This window comes from Pediculus humanus, genomic scaffold (assembly GCF_000006295.1).
Source record: "Pediculus humanus corporis 1103172108260 genomic scaffold, whole genome shotgun sequence".
NCBI lineage: Eukaryota > Metazoa > Arthropoda > Insecta > Psocodea > Pediculidae > Pediculus > Pediculus humanus.
This window is the reverse complement of record NW_002987829.1, coordinates 326,379-346,692: the sequence shown is the minus strand read 5'-3', so window position 1 is coordinate 346,692 and position 20,314 is coordinate 326,379. Positions and strand designations below refer to the sequence as shown.

Genomic DNA, 20,314 nt, shown 5'->3' with positions numbered 1-20,314 from the left:
TTATTATTATTATTATTTAACGTTTGAAATTTTTTTTTGTTAACCCAAGAGAAATGCAGCATTTCGCACTAACCTCTCCCCACCCGGTAGCAGGAAGAGTGTTGGGAAACTCAGATGAAGTCACTACCCAACTAAAACTCCTAGATGTGCTTTGCTGCACTTTTTCCTGGGGAGTAGGGGCAGTCGCAGGAGTATGACTCCCATTTCAACCTCAACCTCAACCCTTCTCTCACAGCCGAAATCATCAGATCTCGCATGGGCTGTTGCAGAGATTCACTCCACCCAATTGGGATACTCCCCTCAACCATGTGGGAGGCATTCCAGAGGTATCACTTTCAGCCCTGCCTCTCATAATTACACATGTACATATACATACATAATTTAATACAGTATTCATGTTAGAGTGAATTCATATTCAGATAAATGAGAAACATTTGATCTTTCTGCGACTATCCTACGATAATCCCAACAGTGAAAATTTCTTTCGTCTAATTGATGATATTTTGTGCAAAGGTTTAATTCTTCGTTCCAATCAGGTTTGGGTAAATTGTCCAATATTCATATTCTATGATGCCAACTATCATACGATTTTGGACTCTCTAACCTATATCTAACCTATGCTTAACTATCTGGATTTTACTCTCAGGCACTGTTCTGTCAATTGCAAATCTTTTTCCAATAGTTTTTGATAACTCTCCAAGTCCTCGTCGTTTATCAACGACAAAAATATTTCTCTTCTATAATTCCATAATGTTATTATATCCGGATTTCCTGTTAATAAATTACCGGTGAGATTTAAACCCTCTTCGTCGTGTATTTGTGAAGAGCGTTTTTCTAATATTTGATTCATTATTTTTTTAAATTCTATTGCCTTTTTCTGTTTCTCTTGCCTTTTTCTATTTCTTTTGCCTTGCGATTTCTTTTTGTTCTTCTGTCGTTCTTATTTTGACTCTCCCGTGCATTTTGTAATTTCATTAAAAACAAATTTTACGATTTTTATTTGAAATTAGTACGGGAAAAATAACTCACAATGGGATATAGTAAAAATAGTAATAATATGTAAACAACCATAGACATCAATTTAAACTTAATTATATCGATGGTAAATAAAGTGTCATTAGAAAAATGTATTTCACTTTAACGTGGAACTTATAAAAATATGGAAGCTTTTAACGTAGCCAATACATGAATATTTTCGTTAAATAATTCGTTTTATGTAAATTATTGGGTTGGCCAGTAAGTAACTGGGCATTTTACCAACAGGTAGTTTGTCCATTTTTTTGAGTACGTTTACGTTTATGTACAAACATGAACTTTTGGTATATTATTACTTGGTTCCTTCTGTAACACATTCAGTACCAAAATTTCAATGAACTCTTAAATAGTGCGCGAGCAAAAGACATTCAAACATGGGGAGCCAAAGCGAGCATTTCCTCCACATTTTGCTTTTTTATTTCTGAAAGGGTGTTAATGCTTCACAAGCCAATAAAAAGTTGTGGGCCGTGTAGGGTGATGAAGTCTTAATAGAACGACAGTGTCAAAAGTGGTTTGCAAAATTCCGTTCTGGAGATTTTCCTTTGAAAAATGAGGAGTGCTCCGGGGTTCCATTGGAGGTTAATGATGAGCAAATAAAGGCCCTCATTGATTATGATCGGCATAGTTCGACTAAGGACATTGTAAAGAAGCTAGATGAGTCACATACGTGCGTCAAAAACCGTCTGCGGCGTCTTGGGTACCAAAAGAAGCTTGATGGGTCTTTGCAATGTGCTTGTTAAACGCAAAGCGAATGACCCTTTTTTGAAAGAATGGTCATCGGAGATGAAAAGTGGGTTGTTTATGATGACTTTTTGAGAAAAAGATCCTGGTCTAGGCAAGGAAACAGGCACCTTAGAACTTCTAAGGCTGACATTCACCAAAAAAGTTATTGTTATCATTTTGGTCGGATTACAAAGGCATAGTCGACTTTGAGCTGCTGCCACAAATTCAGAGGTTTACATTCGACAATTGACAAATTTAAATGATAGCATCCAAGAAAAACGATCGGAGCTAGCCAATAGCAAAGAAATTGTCTTTCACCATGATAATGCCAGGCCCTCCCCATCTTTAGCCACTGGACAAAAACTACTGGAGCTAGGCTGGGATGTTTTGCTGCACCCTTCATATAGTCCCAAACTAGCTCCAAATAATTATCATTTTTTCTGATCCCTAAAAAATTTTTTGATTGGACAAAAATTCCAAAACGACAATGAGGTCAATCATACTGCATTGGACCAGTTTTTTGCTCCTAAAACTAAAGAGTTTTATGAAAAAAGGAAAATGATTATTTGGCGCCATTTATTATTTCCATGATGTTTGGACTTAGATCAGGAGAAAATGATGATATTATAATGTGGCAAGGTTTACCCTATGGTTTACTATGGTATGATTTCATATTGGCCGCATTTCAAGTACATTTTTTTTGCCATATATTTTGCATGGAATTTAAGAAATGCTTGGAAAACAAGAGGATCCCATAAGAAATCCGGTAATTTTAATATTTTAGGACCTGGAAGTATCGTTTAACCTCAACACGGATCTCTTCCTCCCACGACCTCCGTGCGAGCTGGAACGACGACGGCCGTACCCCAGCCCGGTCAAACGCCGGCCAAACAAAATCGAGTCACTGCAATACCTAAACCCATGGGATTAGATCCTCTCACAATTCTTCAAGAAAGAAAAAACAGGTAAAATTGGCTTCTTTTACCTTATTGGAATTTTTATCACGTGACATTTCGTGACGATTAACATTTTGCTTTGCATCAACTTTGTAGGAAAGCAGCTCGGATCGCAATGAGAATCGACGTACATAACAATTTACCAACTTTGATGGCTGAAGATTTAAAACTTCGAACTTCGAAATCGAGTTGAGATCATTGAGACTTTTAAATTTTCAAAGGCAGTTAAAAAGCGAAGTTAGTAAAATTATTTTTCATTAAATTTAAACAAATTTTCTTGTAAATTTCTTTTTAATTTATAGCTTGTCTTTTAGGTTATAGCTTGTACGCGTCGCTATACCACGTTAGAAACTGCCGACAATGTAAAAGCGTACAAACGAACCAAACATCAAGGTTTGAGAGAAGCAAGAGCAACTGAAAAACTTGAGAAACAGCAAAAATTGTAAGCGGAAAGAAAGGTAATCAATCATTGACCTAATGACCTCTCCCCCCCCCTCTCTCTCTCGTGTTTAACTTTTTTGTTGGTTTTAATTTTAGCCATGGAAGGAAATTCTCAGCGAACCTTTCATGAAATTACCTTCTAAAAATAAATTACCGGATTATTACGACATGATAAAAAAACCTTTGGATATAAAGAAAATATTTAACAGGATAGAAGATGGAAAGTATCAGACAGCGAAACAAGATGATGTCTACCTTTTGGAGAGGAGAGGAGAGGTGACAAAAACGTTTCTGTTATATTTTCAAATAATTTAAATAATGGCTACGATTTCGTTTTGAAAAAAATTACGAAAAAGCGAGAAGGCAAGAAGAGGAAGGGAGGGGGAGGGAAAGGCGAGAAAGAGAAATAATTAGAAAAAATCAGGTTCGGTTGTTTGTCGTCATAGAAGGAACCTCGTTTTAAACCTGTAATTAAATTTTGAGTGATGATTGAACGTTTGATTTATATTTGGCCACGTTTATATTATATACATATATAAGTATAAAATATATGTATGTATATTTTTCTTAATCGAGCCACATAAACTACTAAATTTGCCACAAACGATTATTAAGTTTTCCGTTTTTTTTTCAAATTTATAATGATGATAATAATAATAATAATAATAATATAGTAATATATGTATTAATTATCTCAAATATATTATTTAAAAAAAAAATAAAATTTGTTTTTTTTTTCCATCATGCATGTTTGGTTATATCATTCATTTATTCCCATAAAAGAAAAACTTAAAAGAACAGAATTTTTATACAAATTGGGTTATGCAACTGGCAATACGCGAAACCCGACAAATTGCATAACTCAAAAAAGTAAGGCGAACGGAAAAAATCGAAAAAATTCAAAAATCCTTAAAAATTTTGGTTATGCAATTTGCAATACGCGATAACACGACAAATTGCATAATTCAAAAAAGTAAGGCGGACGAAAAAAAATCAAGAAAAATGAGTGAAAAATTGGTTCCGAGTATCAGTAAAACATAATATTCAGGAGGTCTCAATTTTTCGATAGTTTCGTTTCGCTTCAACGCCTTGCATTTAGAGTATATGCAATTTTCAATACAATTTTTAACCAATGGCGTGCTTTGTATACATAATGAGAAATTAATGGCGCTCGCCATTCTTACTCGTGATTGGTCAGAAAAAAAAATCACATATTTTTCATGTTTAACTTATGTATTAATAGGAATAAAGTTTAAATTATGAAATAACTATATTTTAAAGCAAAATTTTGTATATGTATGTATTTAATATGACCAAGGATGGAGAAACGAATTTAAAATAAAAAAAAATAATAATAATAAGGATAATAAATAAATTTTATTTAATTTTTATTTATTTATTTATTATTATTATTATGTAAAAATATTTATTCGTGGCCGTATTATAAAAGCAATATATATATATATATATTTCTTTTCCGTTTTTTTTTTTTTATTAAAAATATATTACTTACGTTTTATTAATTTTTTTCGTATGTATTTACTACTCCCCTGCCTCCCTTTTCCTCATTTTTTTTTTGTGATAATAACCGCCGAAAGCGAAACATAAAAAATAAAATAGAAAAACTTTTGGATTCCGCGCGCGACGAAATTCGGTGCGTTTTGGCGTTCGATCCGTGACAACCTAACGAAAAAATTTACAAATTTATGTATATAAATACGGACACGTTCACGTTTTTTCCCGACCTTTTTCTCTTTTTCATGCTCTATTTAACGATTTTCCCCCAATTCTTCGTCTTTCATTTGTATTTTATTGCCGAAAAGCGGTAAAAGCGTTCGTTCGGTCAGTGGCGATGGCACTTTTCCGATAATAAGAAAATTATTTCTAGAAATTTCTGACTAGATGGTGATTATGATTACGATGCTCTTTTCTTTTTAAAATTACTTTCAAGTTCTGGAAATACGATGACGGTGAGTACAACAGCCCGAGAATTTGGTGCGGCGATGATGATGATAATAATAATATTTACAAATTTAAGAGAGCTCACGTGAGGAGAGAGAAAGAGAGAGAGAGAGAAAACATTATTTCATATTCGCGAAATGCTAACGTTCGGTGTTTTACGGTGGTTTCAAGTGGGGGGTAAAGCCCACAGAGTGCACGTCTTGTCGGCGTTCGTACTCAAAAATGAAAATTCTGTCGGATGCCATCTTCCGGAAATAACTTTATCTTGGTGATAAAGCCCTTCCCAGCGACAACGACGACGCTGGGAAGCGGCAACGTCAAATCTCCTGGAAACAAAAACAAACCGATTAATGACGTCATCATTCATCATTATTGTCACGACGTTAACAGTAATAATAATAATAAAAAAAACCTTGTAAATCCGTCAAGACGAGTTTGTTGTCGTATCCTCTGGTCAGTAGGTAATAAGCGCTCGGTGAAAACCTTATTGATCTTATGTCTGACGAATGAGGTTTGACACATTGAACGTTTCTATCCTCGCGAATGTCGTACAAAACGCACGAGGAATCTTCGTGTCCAGATACCAGGAGTCAACCGGATGGATCGACGCAAACGGCAGCAACATGTGAGACCTGTAATCGTAGTAAAATTTAATCTCCTGAGATGTCGAAAAAACGGAAATGACGTGAGACGAAATAAACAATGTTTTTCATGTTTAAATATGTTTATTAATATTAATATTATTATTATTATTATTACATATTACTATTATTATTAATAATGATATGATTTATAAATTAATAAAAACGGTAACGTTTCACTTTTATTTTTATCATCAGTCATCATCATCATCATCATTATTGTTAAAAAAAACAAAAAAATAATAATAATGAAAATTGTTCATGTGTTTCCGAACGTACGAACGAACGAACGAACAAACACGTGCTGCGAACGTTTTTCCCGCCATTTTTAAAATTTTTCCGGGTTGTTCACTCGAAAACTTTTAAACTTCTCGATAGTGACGTAAGCATATCGTTTAAATAATCGGATTGTTTGTGATTTTTATTCCTTTGTAATTCTCTATATGCTGTTGCCACGTCGTGAACTCTTAATATAATGTTTCTCGTATGAACGGGTGAACTCGTGTGCGCGCACATTTCCGTACACCTTTCGCAAAGTTTTTTAACGTTATCTAAAAATTTTCTAGATTCCGTTTCCGTTTCCGGTGACGGTGACGGCAGCGACGAGGACGACGACGACGACGAGGATAAGAAATTTTTAATAAGGCTTTTTGAAATTGACAATAATTCTTGAGTCGTTTCCGCAGCTGAATTTTTTGCCACCTTAAACAAAAAACAAAAAAACGTTTCAAACATTATTTACGGTTCACGATACTCATCCTTAACCCGGTCCTGATACTGAAAAAGGAAAAAAAAAAATTACCTGAAATTTTTCTTCGTTTATGTGGTGTCCTCCTCCTTGTCCCTGAGCTCGATCGCATTCGGCAGCGAGTTGATCCAAACGTACAAGAAGAATTCCCAATGCGTCGTCATTTTTATCCCTTATTTCCCTTGAATCGATTTGGTGGGGGTGAGGGTGGTGGTGTTGGCATTCCCTTTCAGACCTACCTGAACATTTATAACCTTTTTCCTTTGATGAATACATCAGCCATCGGAAAAAAAAAGAAATTAATAAATAAAAACTCGGGGGAGGGAGGGAAATAAACGTAACCGGAAATAATAAAAAAAAAATACTTACCCCGGGATGAATAATTCCAAAATTGTTTTGCTGTTGCTGTTGAAATCCCCGATGTGACGGTGGATGTTGAGGATGTTGATGATGATGATGCTGTTGAGTGAAATCATCGCGACACGTTCTGTACATGACTAGACCGTTTCTTGGTAAATAATTAACAGGAGGAGAAGAATCACGGGTCGGAGGAGTTCCAAACGTCACGTTTCTACTACCGGAAATACCTTTTGTTATTAAAGTCCCTGATTTATTATTGTAAGTATCATTATTATGATCGATTTCGTAAAATTTTGTCTTTGGCAATGTACCGTACGTAGATGATGCCGACGGTGATTTTCCGACACCACAACCACTCAGACCATCTTGATGGTGTGTCGGATATCGTGCCAAGGATTTGGGTAAGGAATCGTATTGGGAAGACGCGATCGTCGTCGCATTGCCAAAACTACCACAATTACATATATCACCGTCACTGACGTCACCGCCACCGCCCGAACCGCCACCGACCCCAAGCAAGCTTAATTTCAACGGACCATCTTTACGTGGCCATTCACTCACTTGAATTAATTTTTGACATTTCGGAGGCAAATCCGAAGTGTTGGCGTTGATGGTGTTGTTGGTGTTGTTGTTGTTGCAAAGCAACTGACGTCTATCTTTTTGAATCAAACCACTTCGATCACCGCAAAACGACGACGACGACGACGAATCTTTCCAACCCAATTTGGGTGAAAATGATGACGTAACGTGACCGTTTTGCTTCGACGACGTTTCGTTTTCAAGGCCGTTCCTTTTCATTAAAGGCTGTTGAAAGGCTTCTCGTGTTTTAGTCTCATCGACGACCTGAAAAAAAATCATCATAATCATCATCATCAGAATAATTATTTATCGTCAAAGCAGACGATTTTTTTTCTTTTTTTTTATCAGACTTACATTTTTTGTATTATTATCTAAACTAATAGTGGAAAAAGAAGAAGTCGAGGGTGCGGCGGTTTTCGGCGGAGGCGGAATTATGTAAGAAAGAATTTCTTCCGTTGTTATCTTATGAGCGTGATCGGGTGGCGCGACGGCGACCGTCGCTAAAAATGCTTCCAAATCATCGTCGACTTGGCTCTCGGGTACCATCGATTCTTGTTCTTCTTCTCCCCAATATATGGATGGTTCGACTTTGTTGTTGTCACCATCGGCGAAAGGCGTGGGAGGAAAACTCGGTTGAATCGGCAACGGATTCACTCCATCCTGAAACGTTTCCGGGTAAATTTTTTGCTATTGAACAGAAAGAAGGGGGTGGAGAGAAGGGAGGGAAGGACCACATTCGGTTTAACGAAGAACAAACTTACATCAGGTGTCGGCGGTGGAGGTATGTTCGTCAAATCAATTATATCCGGATCGAAATAGAAAGTTCCATTTTCGGATTCGAAATCGAATTCCTTATCGTCTTTTAACCTTTGGAGATAAGCCTGGAAAACAAAAACGAAAAAACTCGTTCGTTACAAATTCGATAGAACAAACAACAAACAAAACGAAAAAAACCGGATATACTTGAAATTCGCACGACGTTGACGTGATACCATCCGGACTGTGAAGACCGAAACTTTGAGTGCTGTGACGATTCTTATCGGACATTCTCGCTTTCGATTGTGAAGGACTTCCGGCTGGAGTGCTCGCAGAATCCGTATCACTTTCTGAAGGTTCGACATCGTCGATATCCAAACTTTTTACGACGTCTTCCAGTTCATTAACCGAATTCGATACCTGGGCAACCACCAATCGAATAAAAATTACGAACTTTTAAAACAAACCGGAAATGAAAAAAAAATTCTTGTTACTTGTGTGAGAAGCAAAAGCGAATCGCTGTGTTTCAATTCTCCAGGTGCTGGAATTTCAGATTCGCCAGACGATATGTGACTCTCTTCAGAATCTTCTTCTTCGTGAAGTTTCGTTATCCTTCCCAACGATTGTTGATGCTGATGCTGATGATGATGATTCGTTTCCGTTTGTTCCGTCAGGTATTGTTCGGAAGTCAAAACAAGAGCCTGCATTTCTGCAACTCGTTTCAACACCTGAAAGGACAACAACAACAAAAATTTTTTTTTTAACCGAACAACAAACCGGAAATACATTTTTGTTTTGTCAAACCAACTTCGTCATTTTTAGCATCTAACGAATTTAAACTTCCGTTTTGTAATCCGCCATTTTGATAATTTTTTTTACCATCTGGAACGGGACTCGATTTTATATTCCTAAAAAAAAAACAATAAAAAAATTTTTTATTTTTTCGTGGAATTAGAAAAGAAAAATTTCAATTTTTTAACTCTTACATGTTGCTATCAACTCCGCATTTTTCACCCAAAGATGGCGGTAACGAGGACGATGATTGTTGGGATGTCGTTCCAGACGATGTTTTCATACCAACGTGTCCGTTCATTCTTCCCTATAAAGCAAAAAAAAAAATTCGTTTAAATAATGATAATAATAGTAATAATAATAATAATAATAAAAAGATGATTTACGTTGATCGTATCCGTCGAAGGTTGGTAATATGGAATCATTGAAAAATTAACGACTCGCGTCCTGGATTCGCGGGAATTCAAATAACTCCAACTCGCTGGACAAACTTCGTGTGGTGACATGTACAAGGGTGCGCAATCTTCCGGCCACGGATCACGTTCTTCGTCCACGTCAACATTTTCTCCGGTAAACAAATGATAATACCTTAAAGTAGAAAAACAACAATAGAACAGAGAGCCGAATTTTCTTTAAAACAAAAAAAATTCCAGAATATTCCAGACGTACCCTTTCAATATCAAAACCAATTCATCCGCATCCCGATCTTCCAGACTAAATATCAATTCTCTATTATTTATCAAAAATATTCTTATCAATCTGGAAAGTTCATCTTCTCTTCTCACAACTATCCCTCTCACATCTTCCACGTTTGCTAATGCTACTGGCTGGAATGATGACAGACAATGAAAAACGTTGGATAATGGGGGGGAGGGGGAGGAAACAATGTTGACAAAACTTACCACGCTATTTCTTATTCCTAATATTTGACTAATACCAAATTTTGGACTGACTAGTAAAACCGTTTCCATGTTGGCATCCCTGATGTTTGTTGAAAAACATTTTGCTCCGTAACTTGGTAACTCGCTCACTATGTTCAAATAATGTAATTTGGCTTGAAAACTCGTCAGACTTTTCTGACCGGGTAATATATTTTGATTTAGTTTTAAAAAATGAGCCAAAAGTTTTCGGAGTTCTTTTCTTTTCATCGTCGTGAGCAATGACACGGGTACAAACCTTTTAACAAAAAAAAGAATCACTTCAGACAACCGAACAAACAAACAAACAAACAAATTTGTCTCATTTTCTTACCTTTCCAGTCCGAATTCTCTCTCGACTCCTTTTATCGTTAATTTTCCCGCTAAATTATGAGCCAAAGCGTGTTGGTGTATGTGCAGTGCTGCCAATCGAAGAGCCAAATCGTATTTTAACTCAGGAGCGTATCTCTCTTGCACGACGTCGTTGCAACACTGCATGTACAAATATTCGAAAGCCACGAGATCTTTTTGTGCAAGTTCCGCGGCTTCCTTTGGCATGAACGTCACGCGAAACAAACACCTGAGATTGTGAGATCCGGGACGTGCGGCGACTCTCGCCACGGATTCTCTCGGATCCAACAAAGTCAATTTGTTTCGTCTGAGACTCTTGTAATGTTCTACGACGAGGGAAAAATGTTCCGATGACCAAATGCAAAGTTTTTGTAATAGTGATGTCACGACATCTTGAACCGTCGTCGTGGAATCGTACTTGAACGATTTCGTTTGCCCGTTTTCTAAATAAACTTTAAGAACGTTCGGAAGGACTGGAATGCAAGATTCTCCATTTGAAAACATCGACGGCTGGAAAAATTAAATTCATTAACAACAATAATAATAATAATAATGACACGTCATCCCGGAATGATTTTATTCCTCACCGGCGAGCCATTGACGACAACTCCTTCGGCAAATCTGACTCTCGATGGATTCGATTTTAATTTTGCTTTTTTTGCCGCGCTCAAAAGGGCCGATTTCCTCGTTGACTGCATAAAAAAAACACATTTTATTTTTTCAAATAATAATGATAATAATAATAATAATTGTAATAATAATAATGATAACAGTAGCGATTGATAAAGATTTAAAAAGAAAAAAAAAGAAACGTACGCAAATATTATTATTATTAGAGAATGATTAGTGACAAAAGTATTTTTATTACTATTTTTAATACTAATAAAATAATAATAATATTAATACAACCAATATAGTTATTATTATTATTATTATTATTATTATTTTATTATTATACATTATTATTATTATTTTGCTGATGACGATTAATAATCGAATCGGATTTTTTTTTTTTCGTTACGTCGTTTTTCCCCCTCGTTCCTCTCCGTCATTACCGCCATCATCATCACCGTCATCATCATCACCGTCATCATCATCACCATCATCATTATCACAATCGTTAATTTTCAAAAAGGTTTTAATAATAATAATAATAATAACGCAGTAGAGGAAGAGGAGGTAAAACGCGAAGTAGAGTAGTACGCGTAAACGAAAAAACCTTTTGAAAGTGTTGCCAACTTTTAAACAATAAAATATAAAATCGAATCGTTTCTAAATAAAATAAGTTACACTCGAATAAATAAAACGTGGATTTAGAAAATCCCCCTTTCCCCTCGTAGCCGATCGAAAGGGATTCTAACAAAATTTCAAAAAAAAAACTTTTCCTTTTTAAAATAAAGTTAATCAAAAAGGTACACAAAAACTGATTGGCACAACAAAACATTATTATTATTATTATTTTCCGATTCGAAAAGAATTAAATGATGGTGACATCACACAAAAAGAGAGAGAAAGAGATAAAACTATATTCGATGGAAAACAAGGAAAACTAAGTAAATAAACAGGAAAAGGTTTGCAAGTTTCGCAAATTGTAAAAGTTTAAACGTGAAATTAGAAAATGAGAGAAAATTTTTTATAAAAAAACAAATGAACGACACATAAATCATGTTTCAAATATGAAAGCGACAAGTTTCTATTTACTGGAGAAAAAAAGGAAGGAAAGAGAGAGAAAGAGATGGAGGGAATGGAAAAACTTATGAAACATAAACGTGGATTAAAAATGAATCCCGTTGAAAAAATAGCTGAAAGAAGATACATCACACGTTGATGTTTGGTTTCTTTAAAAAGGAAGAAGTGGAAAGAAGAAGAAGAAAAAGAAGAAGAGGAAGAAAGAGAAGAAGAAAAGAAGAAGATGAACAAAGAGAAGAAGATGAAAAATGTTCTACAAATATTGTAAGAAAACCATCGAACCCGATCGAAATTTAAATCCGAAAAAAACATTTTGGGAAAATTTCGGTCAAATATTTGAAATTGGATCTCCTCGGGCTCTCCCCCCTCCCCCAGAGGTTCCCCCACGGGCTCCCCCCCTTCGGACTTTCATCTCTCACTCGAAACTCGAATTTTGTATTAATCCAGGGAAAACATTTTGAAATAAACAAGGCGCCGCAAAAGATTTTTTTTTTTTGGAAAAACGACTAAGAAACCGGAAGAAAAGCTCAAAAATGAAATTTCCAGAATGTTCCAGGGATGTGACTAGCCAGGAATGTTTGGATTCTCAATCACCGGAAGTAAATTCAAAGGAAAAAAAACTAAACAGAAAGTCGAGTTTTACGGCAGAGCTCATCGGGTAGAATCCCTCAATCCCAAAAAAAAAAAATTCTGGAAAACTCTGTTGACTGCCAACTTTCCTCATCTCGATCAAATAATGATGATGATAATGATAATAATAATGATACTAATAATAATAATGATAGGTTTTACTAACGTTGTCCAATGGAGGTTGAGAAACGGTGAGACGAACAACGTCCTTGCATGCTCGTACTAATTTGATCACGTGATCTCTGGGCGCCTTTTTAACGTTTTCACCGTTGACGGATAATATTTGATCACCCGGAAGAAGAAGATCAACACTCGGTCCTCCTTCCGTCACAAACCTGAATCATTTCCGCATTGGAAGAAGAAAAAAAAAAAAGAAAGAAAAATTAACAAAAAGAAAAGAAAAATTTTTTTTTCTTAAAAAAAATTTTCATTAAATTAAAGAAAAAAAAAAAAAGTGTAAATAAATGTACCCCACACAAACCTGACGATGACGGGTTTTTCACTTCCGGCGACAAAACCGAAACCCATTTCCGGATGTCTCGTGAGTGTGACTTCCCTCGGAAGGGGAGGTTCTTCGCTCCAATCTTTTCTCGGATCTTCATATGTCGTCGTTTTATTTAAATGACTGGAAAAAATTTTTCATCATCATTATCATCATCGTCGTGATGTCAAGTTCAAGGTCATTTGACTCATTCAAATTTTGTCTTTTTTTTGCTGTTTGTTTGTTTGTTTGGAAAACATAATTATTTAAACAAACAAACAAGATGATTTTCTTCGATGGCTTTTCCGGCCATTTTCTTTTCTTTTGTTTTTTCATCATCCATTTTTTTTTTTTCATTTTTCATTTTTATAATAATAATAATAATAATTCGAAGAAAAGAGGGGGAAAAACAAACAAACAAACAAACAAAAACTAAAACAAAATCCGAGAGCAAAATTTTTCGGCGCTTATTAAATTTTCATTAGACGGTTTAAAAAAAAAAAATTTACGATCATATTCTTGCCCTTTTTGCCCCTTTTGCCACGCACGCACACGCACACGCACATTCTCATTCGACTCACTTTATCCAATTTATTTTTCCATTTCCCCCCCTCTCTCTCTCTCTCCTCGAACCCCGTTTTCCTTTCCTTCTTCTCAATTTATAAAGTTGAACCTTTTGAACTTTTCGGAAAACTTTCTAAAAAAAAAGATTTTTCTCTTCGTTATAAACTTTTCTTTTTTTCTTTCCATCAATCCCTCTTTCCCTACCCCCTTCCCTCCCCCCCGGTCGCGTGCACACAAAAACACGCACACACGCACTCACGCACGCGGGAATTCGTGCTGTTGTGGTCTGTCGTCGCCGGTTTTATTCGATCAATCTTTCCTTCCTTCATCCTCCCTTCCCCCCTCCTACCCCCCACCCAACGATTGAATCGAAGGAAATTATAATTATCGTAAAATTAAATAACTCACATTCATCAGGGGTACCAACACGCACACACGCAAATTTTTTAATTTTTTTTTTTTAAATCTGAAAGAGAAAAAAAAAAAAATTTTTAATTTAAAAATTATTAGCATCGTTAGTGCGTGTGAGTTTAAAAAGAAGAAAAACAAACAACAACAACAACAAACTCAAAACTCATGCAAGAAGTAAAAATGTCGTCGTTGTCGATACAACCGAAATAAAAATTCAAAACAACAACAGCAAAACAAACAAACGACAGCGACAAACTTAAAAAAAAAAAAACTTTTTGTTTTTAATTATCCAACTACCCGTCGTAATTTATTATTATTATTATTACTATTATCATTATCATTATTAAACTAACTAACTTAAAGTATAAAAACAATTTCCCCCTCCCCCGTCCGTTCCCGTTTGTTTTATTTAAAAAAAAAAAAAAAGTTTAAAATAAAATTAAAAAAAAAACTTTTCCCTTTTTTTTCCGAACGTGTATTTAGACAATTAAAACCAAAAAAAATAAAATAAAGTAAAGTAAAATAAACAAGTGGAAGGAGAAAAATCGTAGGAGGGGGAGAAAAAAAAATAAAAAAAATAGAAAAAACAAACAATTTTTTGTCTCGTTTGTTTGTTTTTTTTTTTTTTTATATATAAAAAAATCGAAAGGATAAAATAATAATAATGATAATAATAATAATAAAACGACGCCATTTTGAAGAAAAAAAAAATAAAAATAAAATAAATGAAAAATTAAATTTTTTTTTTTTTTAATCTACCGTAAATAATAACGAATAATATTAATAAAAATAATAATAATAATGGCGTCGCTCATCATCATCATCATCATCGTCATATTGTTACGTAATAGTTAGCAAACAAACGCAAAAAAAAAATCTTCAACGTAAGCGGTTAATGATAATAATAATAATTGTTTTTTGGTTGTCTTTTTTTTTTGATTTCTGGTTGTTGTACCTTGTTTTACGTCTGTGAAAGAAGTTTCGAGTACTCGAACGCTTTCCCTGAACGCCCTCAAACAAACCTGAACATAAAAACGCAACAAACGCACACATACTCATTAATATATTTTTTTAAAAATCGGATTTGAGACAATCATAATAATAATAATAATAATAATAATAAACAAAGCTAAATATTATTATTATTATTATTATTATTGTCAATAACCGGGGTAGTAAAAAAAAAAAACAAAACAAACGCGTGACAACAACAACAACGAAAATAAATAAACAAAACGCTTGTTTTTTAATTAAATAATTTTTATTTGTTGTTTGTTTGTTTGTTTGTTTGTTTGTTTTATTCTTTTAAACGTTTGTCAAAGTTCACGTAAATAGAGATTGAGAGGGAGGGAAAGAAAATAAAAAGAAAATTGAAGAAAGGTGAAAACTATAAAGAAAAAAGAAAAAAAGGCGTGAAAAACAACAAACACAACAAAACTTTTTTTTTTTTTTTCTTTTAAACAAAGTTTGTTCATATATATATATATAAATAAAAAAAGTAACACGAGAGTCAATGTATGGGTAACGAAAAAAAAAAAAAAAAAAAACAATGGAAATAAAAGCCGACGAAAATAAATAAAACCAACCAAAAAAAAAAAAAAAAAAAAAAAAACCAAATAACCATTTTTTGTTGTTGTTTTTTTTTTTTTTTTAAAAAGTTTTTCCTTTTTTTTTTTTTTTTTTTTTTTTTTTATAAATTAGAAAATACAATAATGGGATAATACACGAGTCGTGGCAATAGACACGTTACACGAAAAACGAAAAAAAAACTGGGGTGAATAAAAAAAAAAAAAAACGTGAAAAAACTCTCGGAAAAAAAATACATAACAAAAAAACATAAACAAAAAGAAAGAGAGAGAGAGAAGGAGAGTGTCATAGACTGAGAGAAAAACAGAGAGAAAGAGAGAGAAAAAGAGAGTGTCATAGAGTAAGAGTTAAAGAGATAAAGAGAGAGAGAAAGAAAATTTTTTTCATTTTTAAAAATCGCATAGAAAAAAATAAAAAAACAAAATAAGGGAAAAATGTCGCCATTTTGTTTTTTTTTCTTTTTTTTTATTATTATTTAACCTCAACTTGTGCCGAGTGTTAAATTAACCTCCTTCCCTCCGACCTACCCCCCTTAAAAAAAAAAACTTTACATTACAACAAAAAAGGTCTTCTCCTCCTCTCCTCTTTTTTTTTTTTTTAAATAAACCGCCAATTTTTGTCGCCAATTTGTAAAAAAATTAAAAAATCGCGCGCACAACAATTCTCGCCCACGTTATCTTCGTTTTCCCCCCGGCGTTTATTCGTGCGTTTTCGTATTTTTTCGCGTGATGCCGTGTTGAGTGGCGACGGAGAAAAAAGAGAAGAGGAGGGAAAGGGGGGGAAGTGATAAAAATAAACAAAAATAAATAAATAATAATAATAGTATAAAATGATTGATTGATACTAACTTGATGTAATATGATTTTCCATCGTGATCAAATCCTTCTTCCCATCCGTATGGAAAATCTCCTGTCCAAGATTCGACCGGTGGAATCCAGGAAGTTGTTTGAGTTAAATAACTGGAAAAATAATTAATAATAATAATTAATAATAATAATAATAATAATAATAATAGTAATAATAATAATAATAATAATAAATAAAATTAACAAATAAACATTAACAAAAAAAAAAAAGTAATAATAGTAATAATTCTGGGATGTTTTTTTTTTTTTTTTTTGAATGGACTTGCGTCATTATCATTATTATTATTACAAGAAAAATTTTTTTCCTTTACTTTCCTGCTGTAGCTGTTGTTGTTGTTGTTTTGGTCGTTGTTTTGGTTGTTTTTGTTCGTTTTGAAAATTCAATTTACATTTTGTCCTTTTTCTGCCGTTGTAATGAATAAAATTTACTTCAAATAACATTTTTTTCTTTTTTTTATTAAAAACACGCACATCAACAACCACAACCACAACAACAACAACAACAACTACAAACGATTCAAAAAAACCGAAAAAAAAAAAAAAATTCAAATTAATGAGAAAAAGAAGAAAGAAAAAACATTTTTTCCGTTTCGTTTCGTTTCGTATTCGCATTCCGTTAAATGCGTAATTTTAAATAATAAAAATGAAAATCGATCGATATATCGATATAATTGTCGATTTATCGATGTTTAAATTAAAAATAATAATAATAATAATAATAATAATAATAATAATAATAAAAGGGAAAACGTTTTGAATTAAATCCAACATTTTTTTTTTTTTTTTAATTTTAAGGAAAGAAAAAAAAAAGAAAGATGTCTTTTCCGTTTTCGTCGTCGTCGTCGCCGTCGACTTCGTGAAATTAGATTAATTAAAACCACGAACGTGAAAAAAAAATAATGATAATAATAATAATATTTAATTAAATAAAATTTCTGGCAATTTTTTCTTCTACTAAAATTTATAATTATTATTTTTCGAAATGTTTTCAACTTTATTTTTCCTTTTTCTTTCCTTTTCTTTTTTTTCCTTTTTTCCTTTTTTTCTCTTTCGTCTTTTAGTGGCACAAAAAAAAATATGGCCGACCGACTTTTGTTTCCACGCTTTAAATTCTCTAATTTTTCCTCCCTACCTTCATTCTTTTATGTCATCGTTTGAAGAACAAGAAAGAACAAGAAAAAAAAGGAAGAAAAAAACTGCGCTTGGCAAAACAAAAAAAGGCACAAAAGAAATAAAAATATATGGAAGGAGGAAGGGGGCGGGCGCGCGCGCGGCAGCAACATCAACGCCTCGTGGAAATTGAATTTATTTATAATCCTTTAACAAAAGAATAAAAACTGATTGTGACAGGTATGACGCGGCGGAGGGAAGTGGCGGGGAGAGAAGTGGCAGGGAGGAGGCGGGGAAAAATAAAAAACAATTAAAGTGAAATTTGGCACTTGCCAAATAACAATAATAATAATAATAATAATAATAATAATATTAAATCAAGGGAGAAAATATTTTAAAAAAAAGAAAAAGGGAGAGAGAGAGGAAAGAAAAGAAATTTAAATCCTTTTATTATTTTTTCTGGAATAAAATAGAAATGTCGTTAAAATGATCGCGAGTGATGGTGACGGTGGTGGTGGCGGTGGCGGTGTCGATGAAGAAGAAAACAAAAAACAAAAAAAAAGATTAAACGCGCACACGCACACGCACACGAACACAAACACATCAAAACTGATTTGGCGAACATCCATTTAAATACATAAAAACAAAATGGCGGATTTCAAGAACGTTATTCTTCTTCTTTCTCCTTTTATTTAATAGAAAATCAATATTGGAAAACGTAAAAAAAAAATAAAAATAAAAAAAATAAAATAAAAAAATATTTTTTTCAAGTTATTTATTTTTTATTTTTTATTCATCATTCGAAAAAGTTGTAAAAAAAAAAAAAAAATTGCGAAAAATTTCTCTTCTACCCTCCCTCCCTCCTCTTTCTCCTCCCCCCTTCAAATTTATCAGCATCTTCCTTTTCCTTTCGTTTTATTTTTTATTTTTTATTCATCATTCGAAAAAGTTGTAAAAAAAAAAAAAAAATTGCGAAAAATTTCTCTTCTACCCTCCCTCCCTCCTCTTTCTCCTCCCCCCTTCAAATTTATCAGCATCTTCCTTTTCCTTTCGTTTTATTTTTTATTTTTTGTTTAAAAACAGTAAAAATGAGTAACGATCGATGAAAAATTTTATGATTCATCAATTATTTTCATTTAAAACAAAGGAGAAAAAGAAAAAAGTGCGACAAAATTCCCTTTAACATCCCCCCAAAAAAATGTATTTTTTCCCCCTCTGCCTGCAAAAGTGCGACAAAATTCCCTCTCACCACCCGTCCAAAAAAAATGAATTTTTTTCCTGCTTCCGCAATCGAGCGACAAAATTCCCTTCTTTTTTTATCATTTAACCTCCAGCAAACTCGCGACGACGGAATTTTGCATATTTTTTTTTTTTTTTATTTCATCGAACGAACGGCAAATTTCCCAGTTGAACAAACAAACAACCAAGCAACCAACCAAATAACAAAATTTCCTTTTTCCTTTAACAGTCGAACAACAAAATTCTTTTATTTTCCCTTACAGCAAATATTTTTGAAAATTTTCTTTTACTTTTTGCTTTTTTCCTCCACATTGATTGAGCGCGACGACGCAAAAAAAATTTATTTTTATTTTTATTTATCAAACCGGCGACGAAATTCTCGTTTTTTTTTTTTAATTAAATCATCAATTTAAAATAAAATAGAATGATATTTACATTTTGATTGATAAAAAAAAATAATGGCGGAAACGAACAAACGAACAAATTTCATTTTTTTTTTAATTTTTCTCAAACACTCGAATCAGTCAGTCAGTCAGTCAATGACTCGAAGTAAAAAAAAAAAAAAGAAGCAAAATGATTATTTTCTTTCCTTTTCATTTCCTTTTCTTTTCCTTTTCTTTCCTTTTTTCCTTTTTTTTTTTTTATTAATTTCGAGAAGAAAAACGAATTTTTCATCTTATTTTCATCTTCTTTAAAAAATTTTTTTTTCCCTCCCACGCCTCCTTTCAACTTTAATTCCCTCCCACCCTTAATCGTATTTAAAAAAAAAAAAAAATGATGACGAGAGAAAATTAAACGTGGCATTAGAAAACTCCCGACTTTTAAACTTTTGATTGTAAATTTTTTACATTTATTATCAATTTTTAAAAAAATATTTTCCCGTTTTTTTTAAAAATACTATTATCATTATTATTACGTTTAATAATCAATATTACAATTCGACGATTTTATTTCAAACCGACAAACTATTTCCGGTTTATCATCGAATAACGGTCATTACACTTCCTCTTACAAAAATTTCCCCTTCTCTCTCTCTCTCTCTCTGATATTAATTACAAACGGGAAACAATTTCGACACACAAAACACAAAATTGTATCGAAACATTTTCTCGAAATTTACTTCCGTTACTTCCGCCATCACTTCCGCCACCACCACCGCCATTTTTTTTTCCCTCCCTCTTAACTTTCTTTATTAAGTTTTTTCTTTTTCGACGAATTACTTTCTAAAAGAAAAAGTAACGAAAAGTGGATAAAGAAAGAGAGAGAGAGGGAGGGGAGGGGGGTAGAAAAATGTTGGAAAAACAAGTGACGAACGTTTTTTCTTTTCAAATCCGTTCGATTTATTTTATCGAATAAAAAAGAAAAACTTTTCCAGTTTCGAATTTCATACGTCATCGTTTCCTTTAAATCTTATTTTTTCCAGAAAAAAAAAATTTAATATCATTTTTTATCTTCCAGTTATCATCTCAAATATTT

General features: G+C 33.2%; 2 protein-coding genes across 2 annotated transcripts; one reads left to right on the top strand and one right to left on the bottom strand.

Annotated features, from left to right (window-relative positions):
• Nucleotides 1–2,679: 2,679 nt before the first annotated feature.
• Nucleotides 2,680–3,470, top strand: Phum_PHUM491800 (uncharacterized protein; the record flags this gene model as incomplete). Its single annotated transcript, XM_002430564.1, has 4 exons — nucleotides 2,680–2,723; nucleotides 2,811–2,902; nucleotides 3,017–3,084; nucleotides 3,252–3,470. 4 exons carry the CDS (start codon nucleotides 2,680–2,682, stop codon nucleotides 3,468–3,470), a joined length of 423 nt encoding a protein of 140 aa, XP_002430609.1.
• Nucleotides 3,471–6,106: 2,636 nt separating this feature from the next.
• Nucleotides 6,107–16,930, bottom strand: Phum_PHUM491790 (uncharacterized protein; the record flags this gene model as incomplete). Its single annotated transcript, XM_002430563.1, has 18 exons — nucleotides 6,107–6,460; nucleotides 6,561–6,745; nucleotides 6,872–7,709; nucleotides 7,800–8,105; nucleotides 8,207–8,326; nucleotides 8,409–8,654; nucleotides 8,696–8,929; nucleotides 9,010–9,094; nucleotides 9,188–9,300; nucleotides 9,380–9,581; nucleotides 9,663–9,820; nucleotides 9,896–10,169; nucleotides 10,245–10,771; nucleotides 10,849–10,953; nucleotides 12,747–12,915; nucleotides 13,062–13,205; nucleotides 16,472–16,582; nucleotides 16,779–16,930. 18 exons carry the CDS (start codon nucleotides 16,928–16,930, stop codon nucleotides 6,107–6,109), a joined length of 4,323 nt encoding a protein of 1,440 aa, XP_002430608.1.
• Between the last annotated feature and the right edge of the window lie 3,384 nt (nucleotides 16,931–20,314).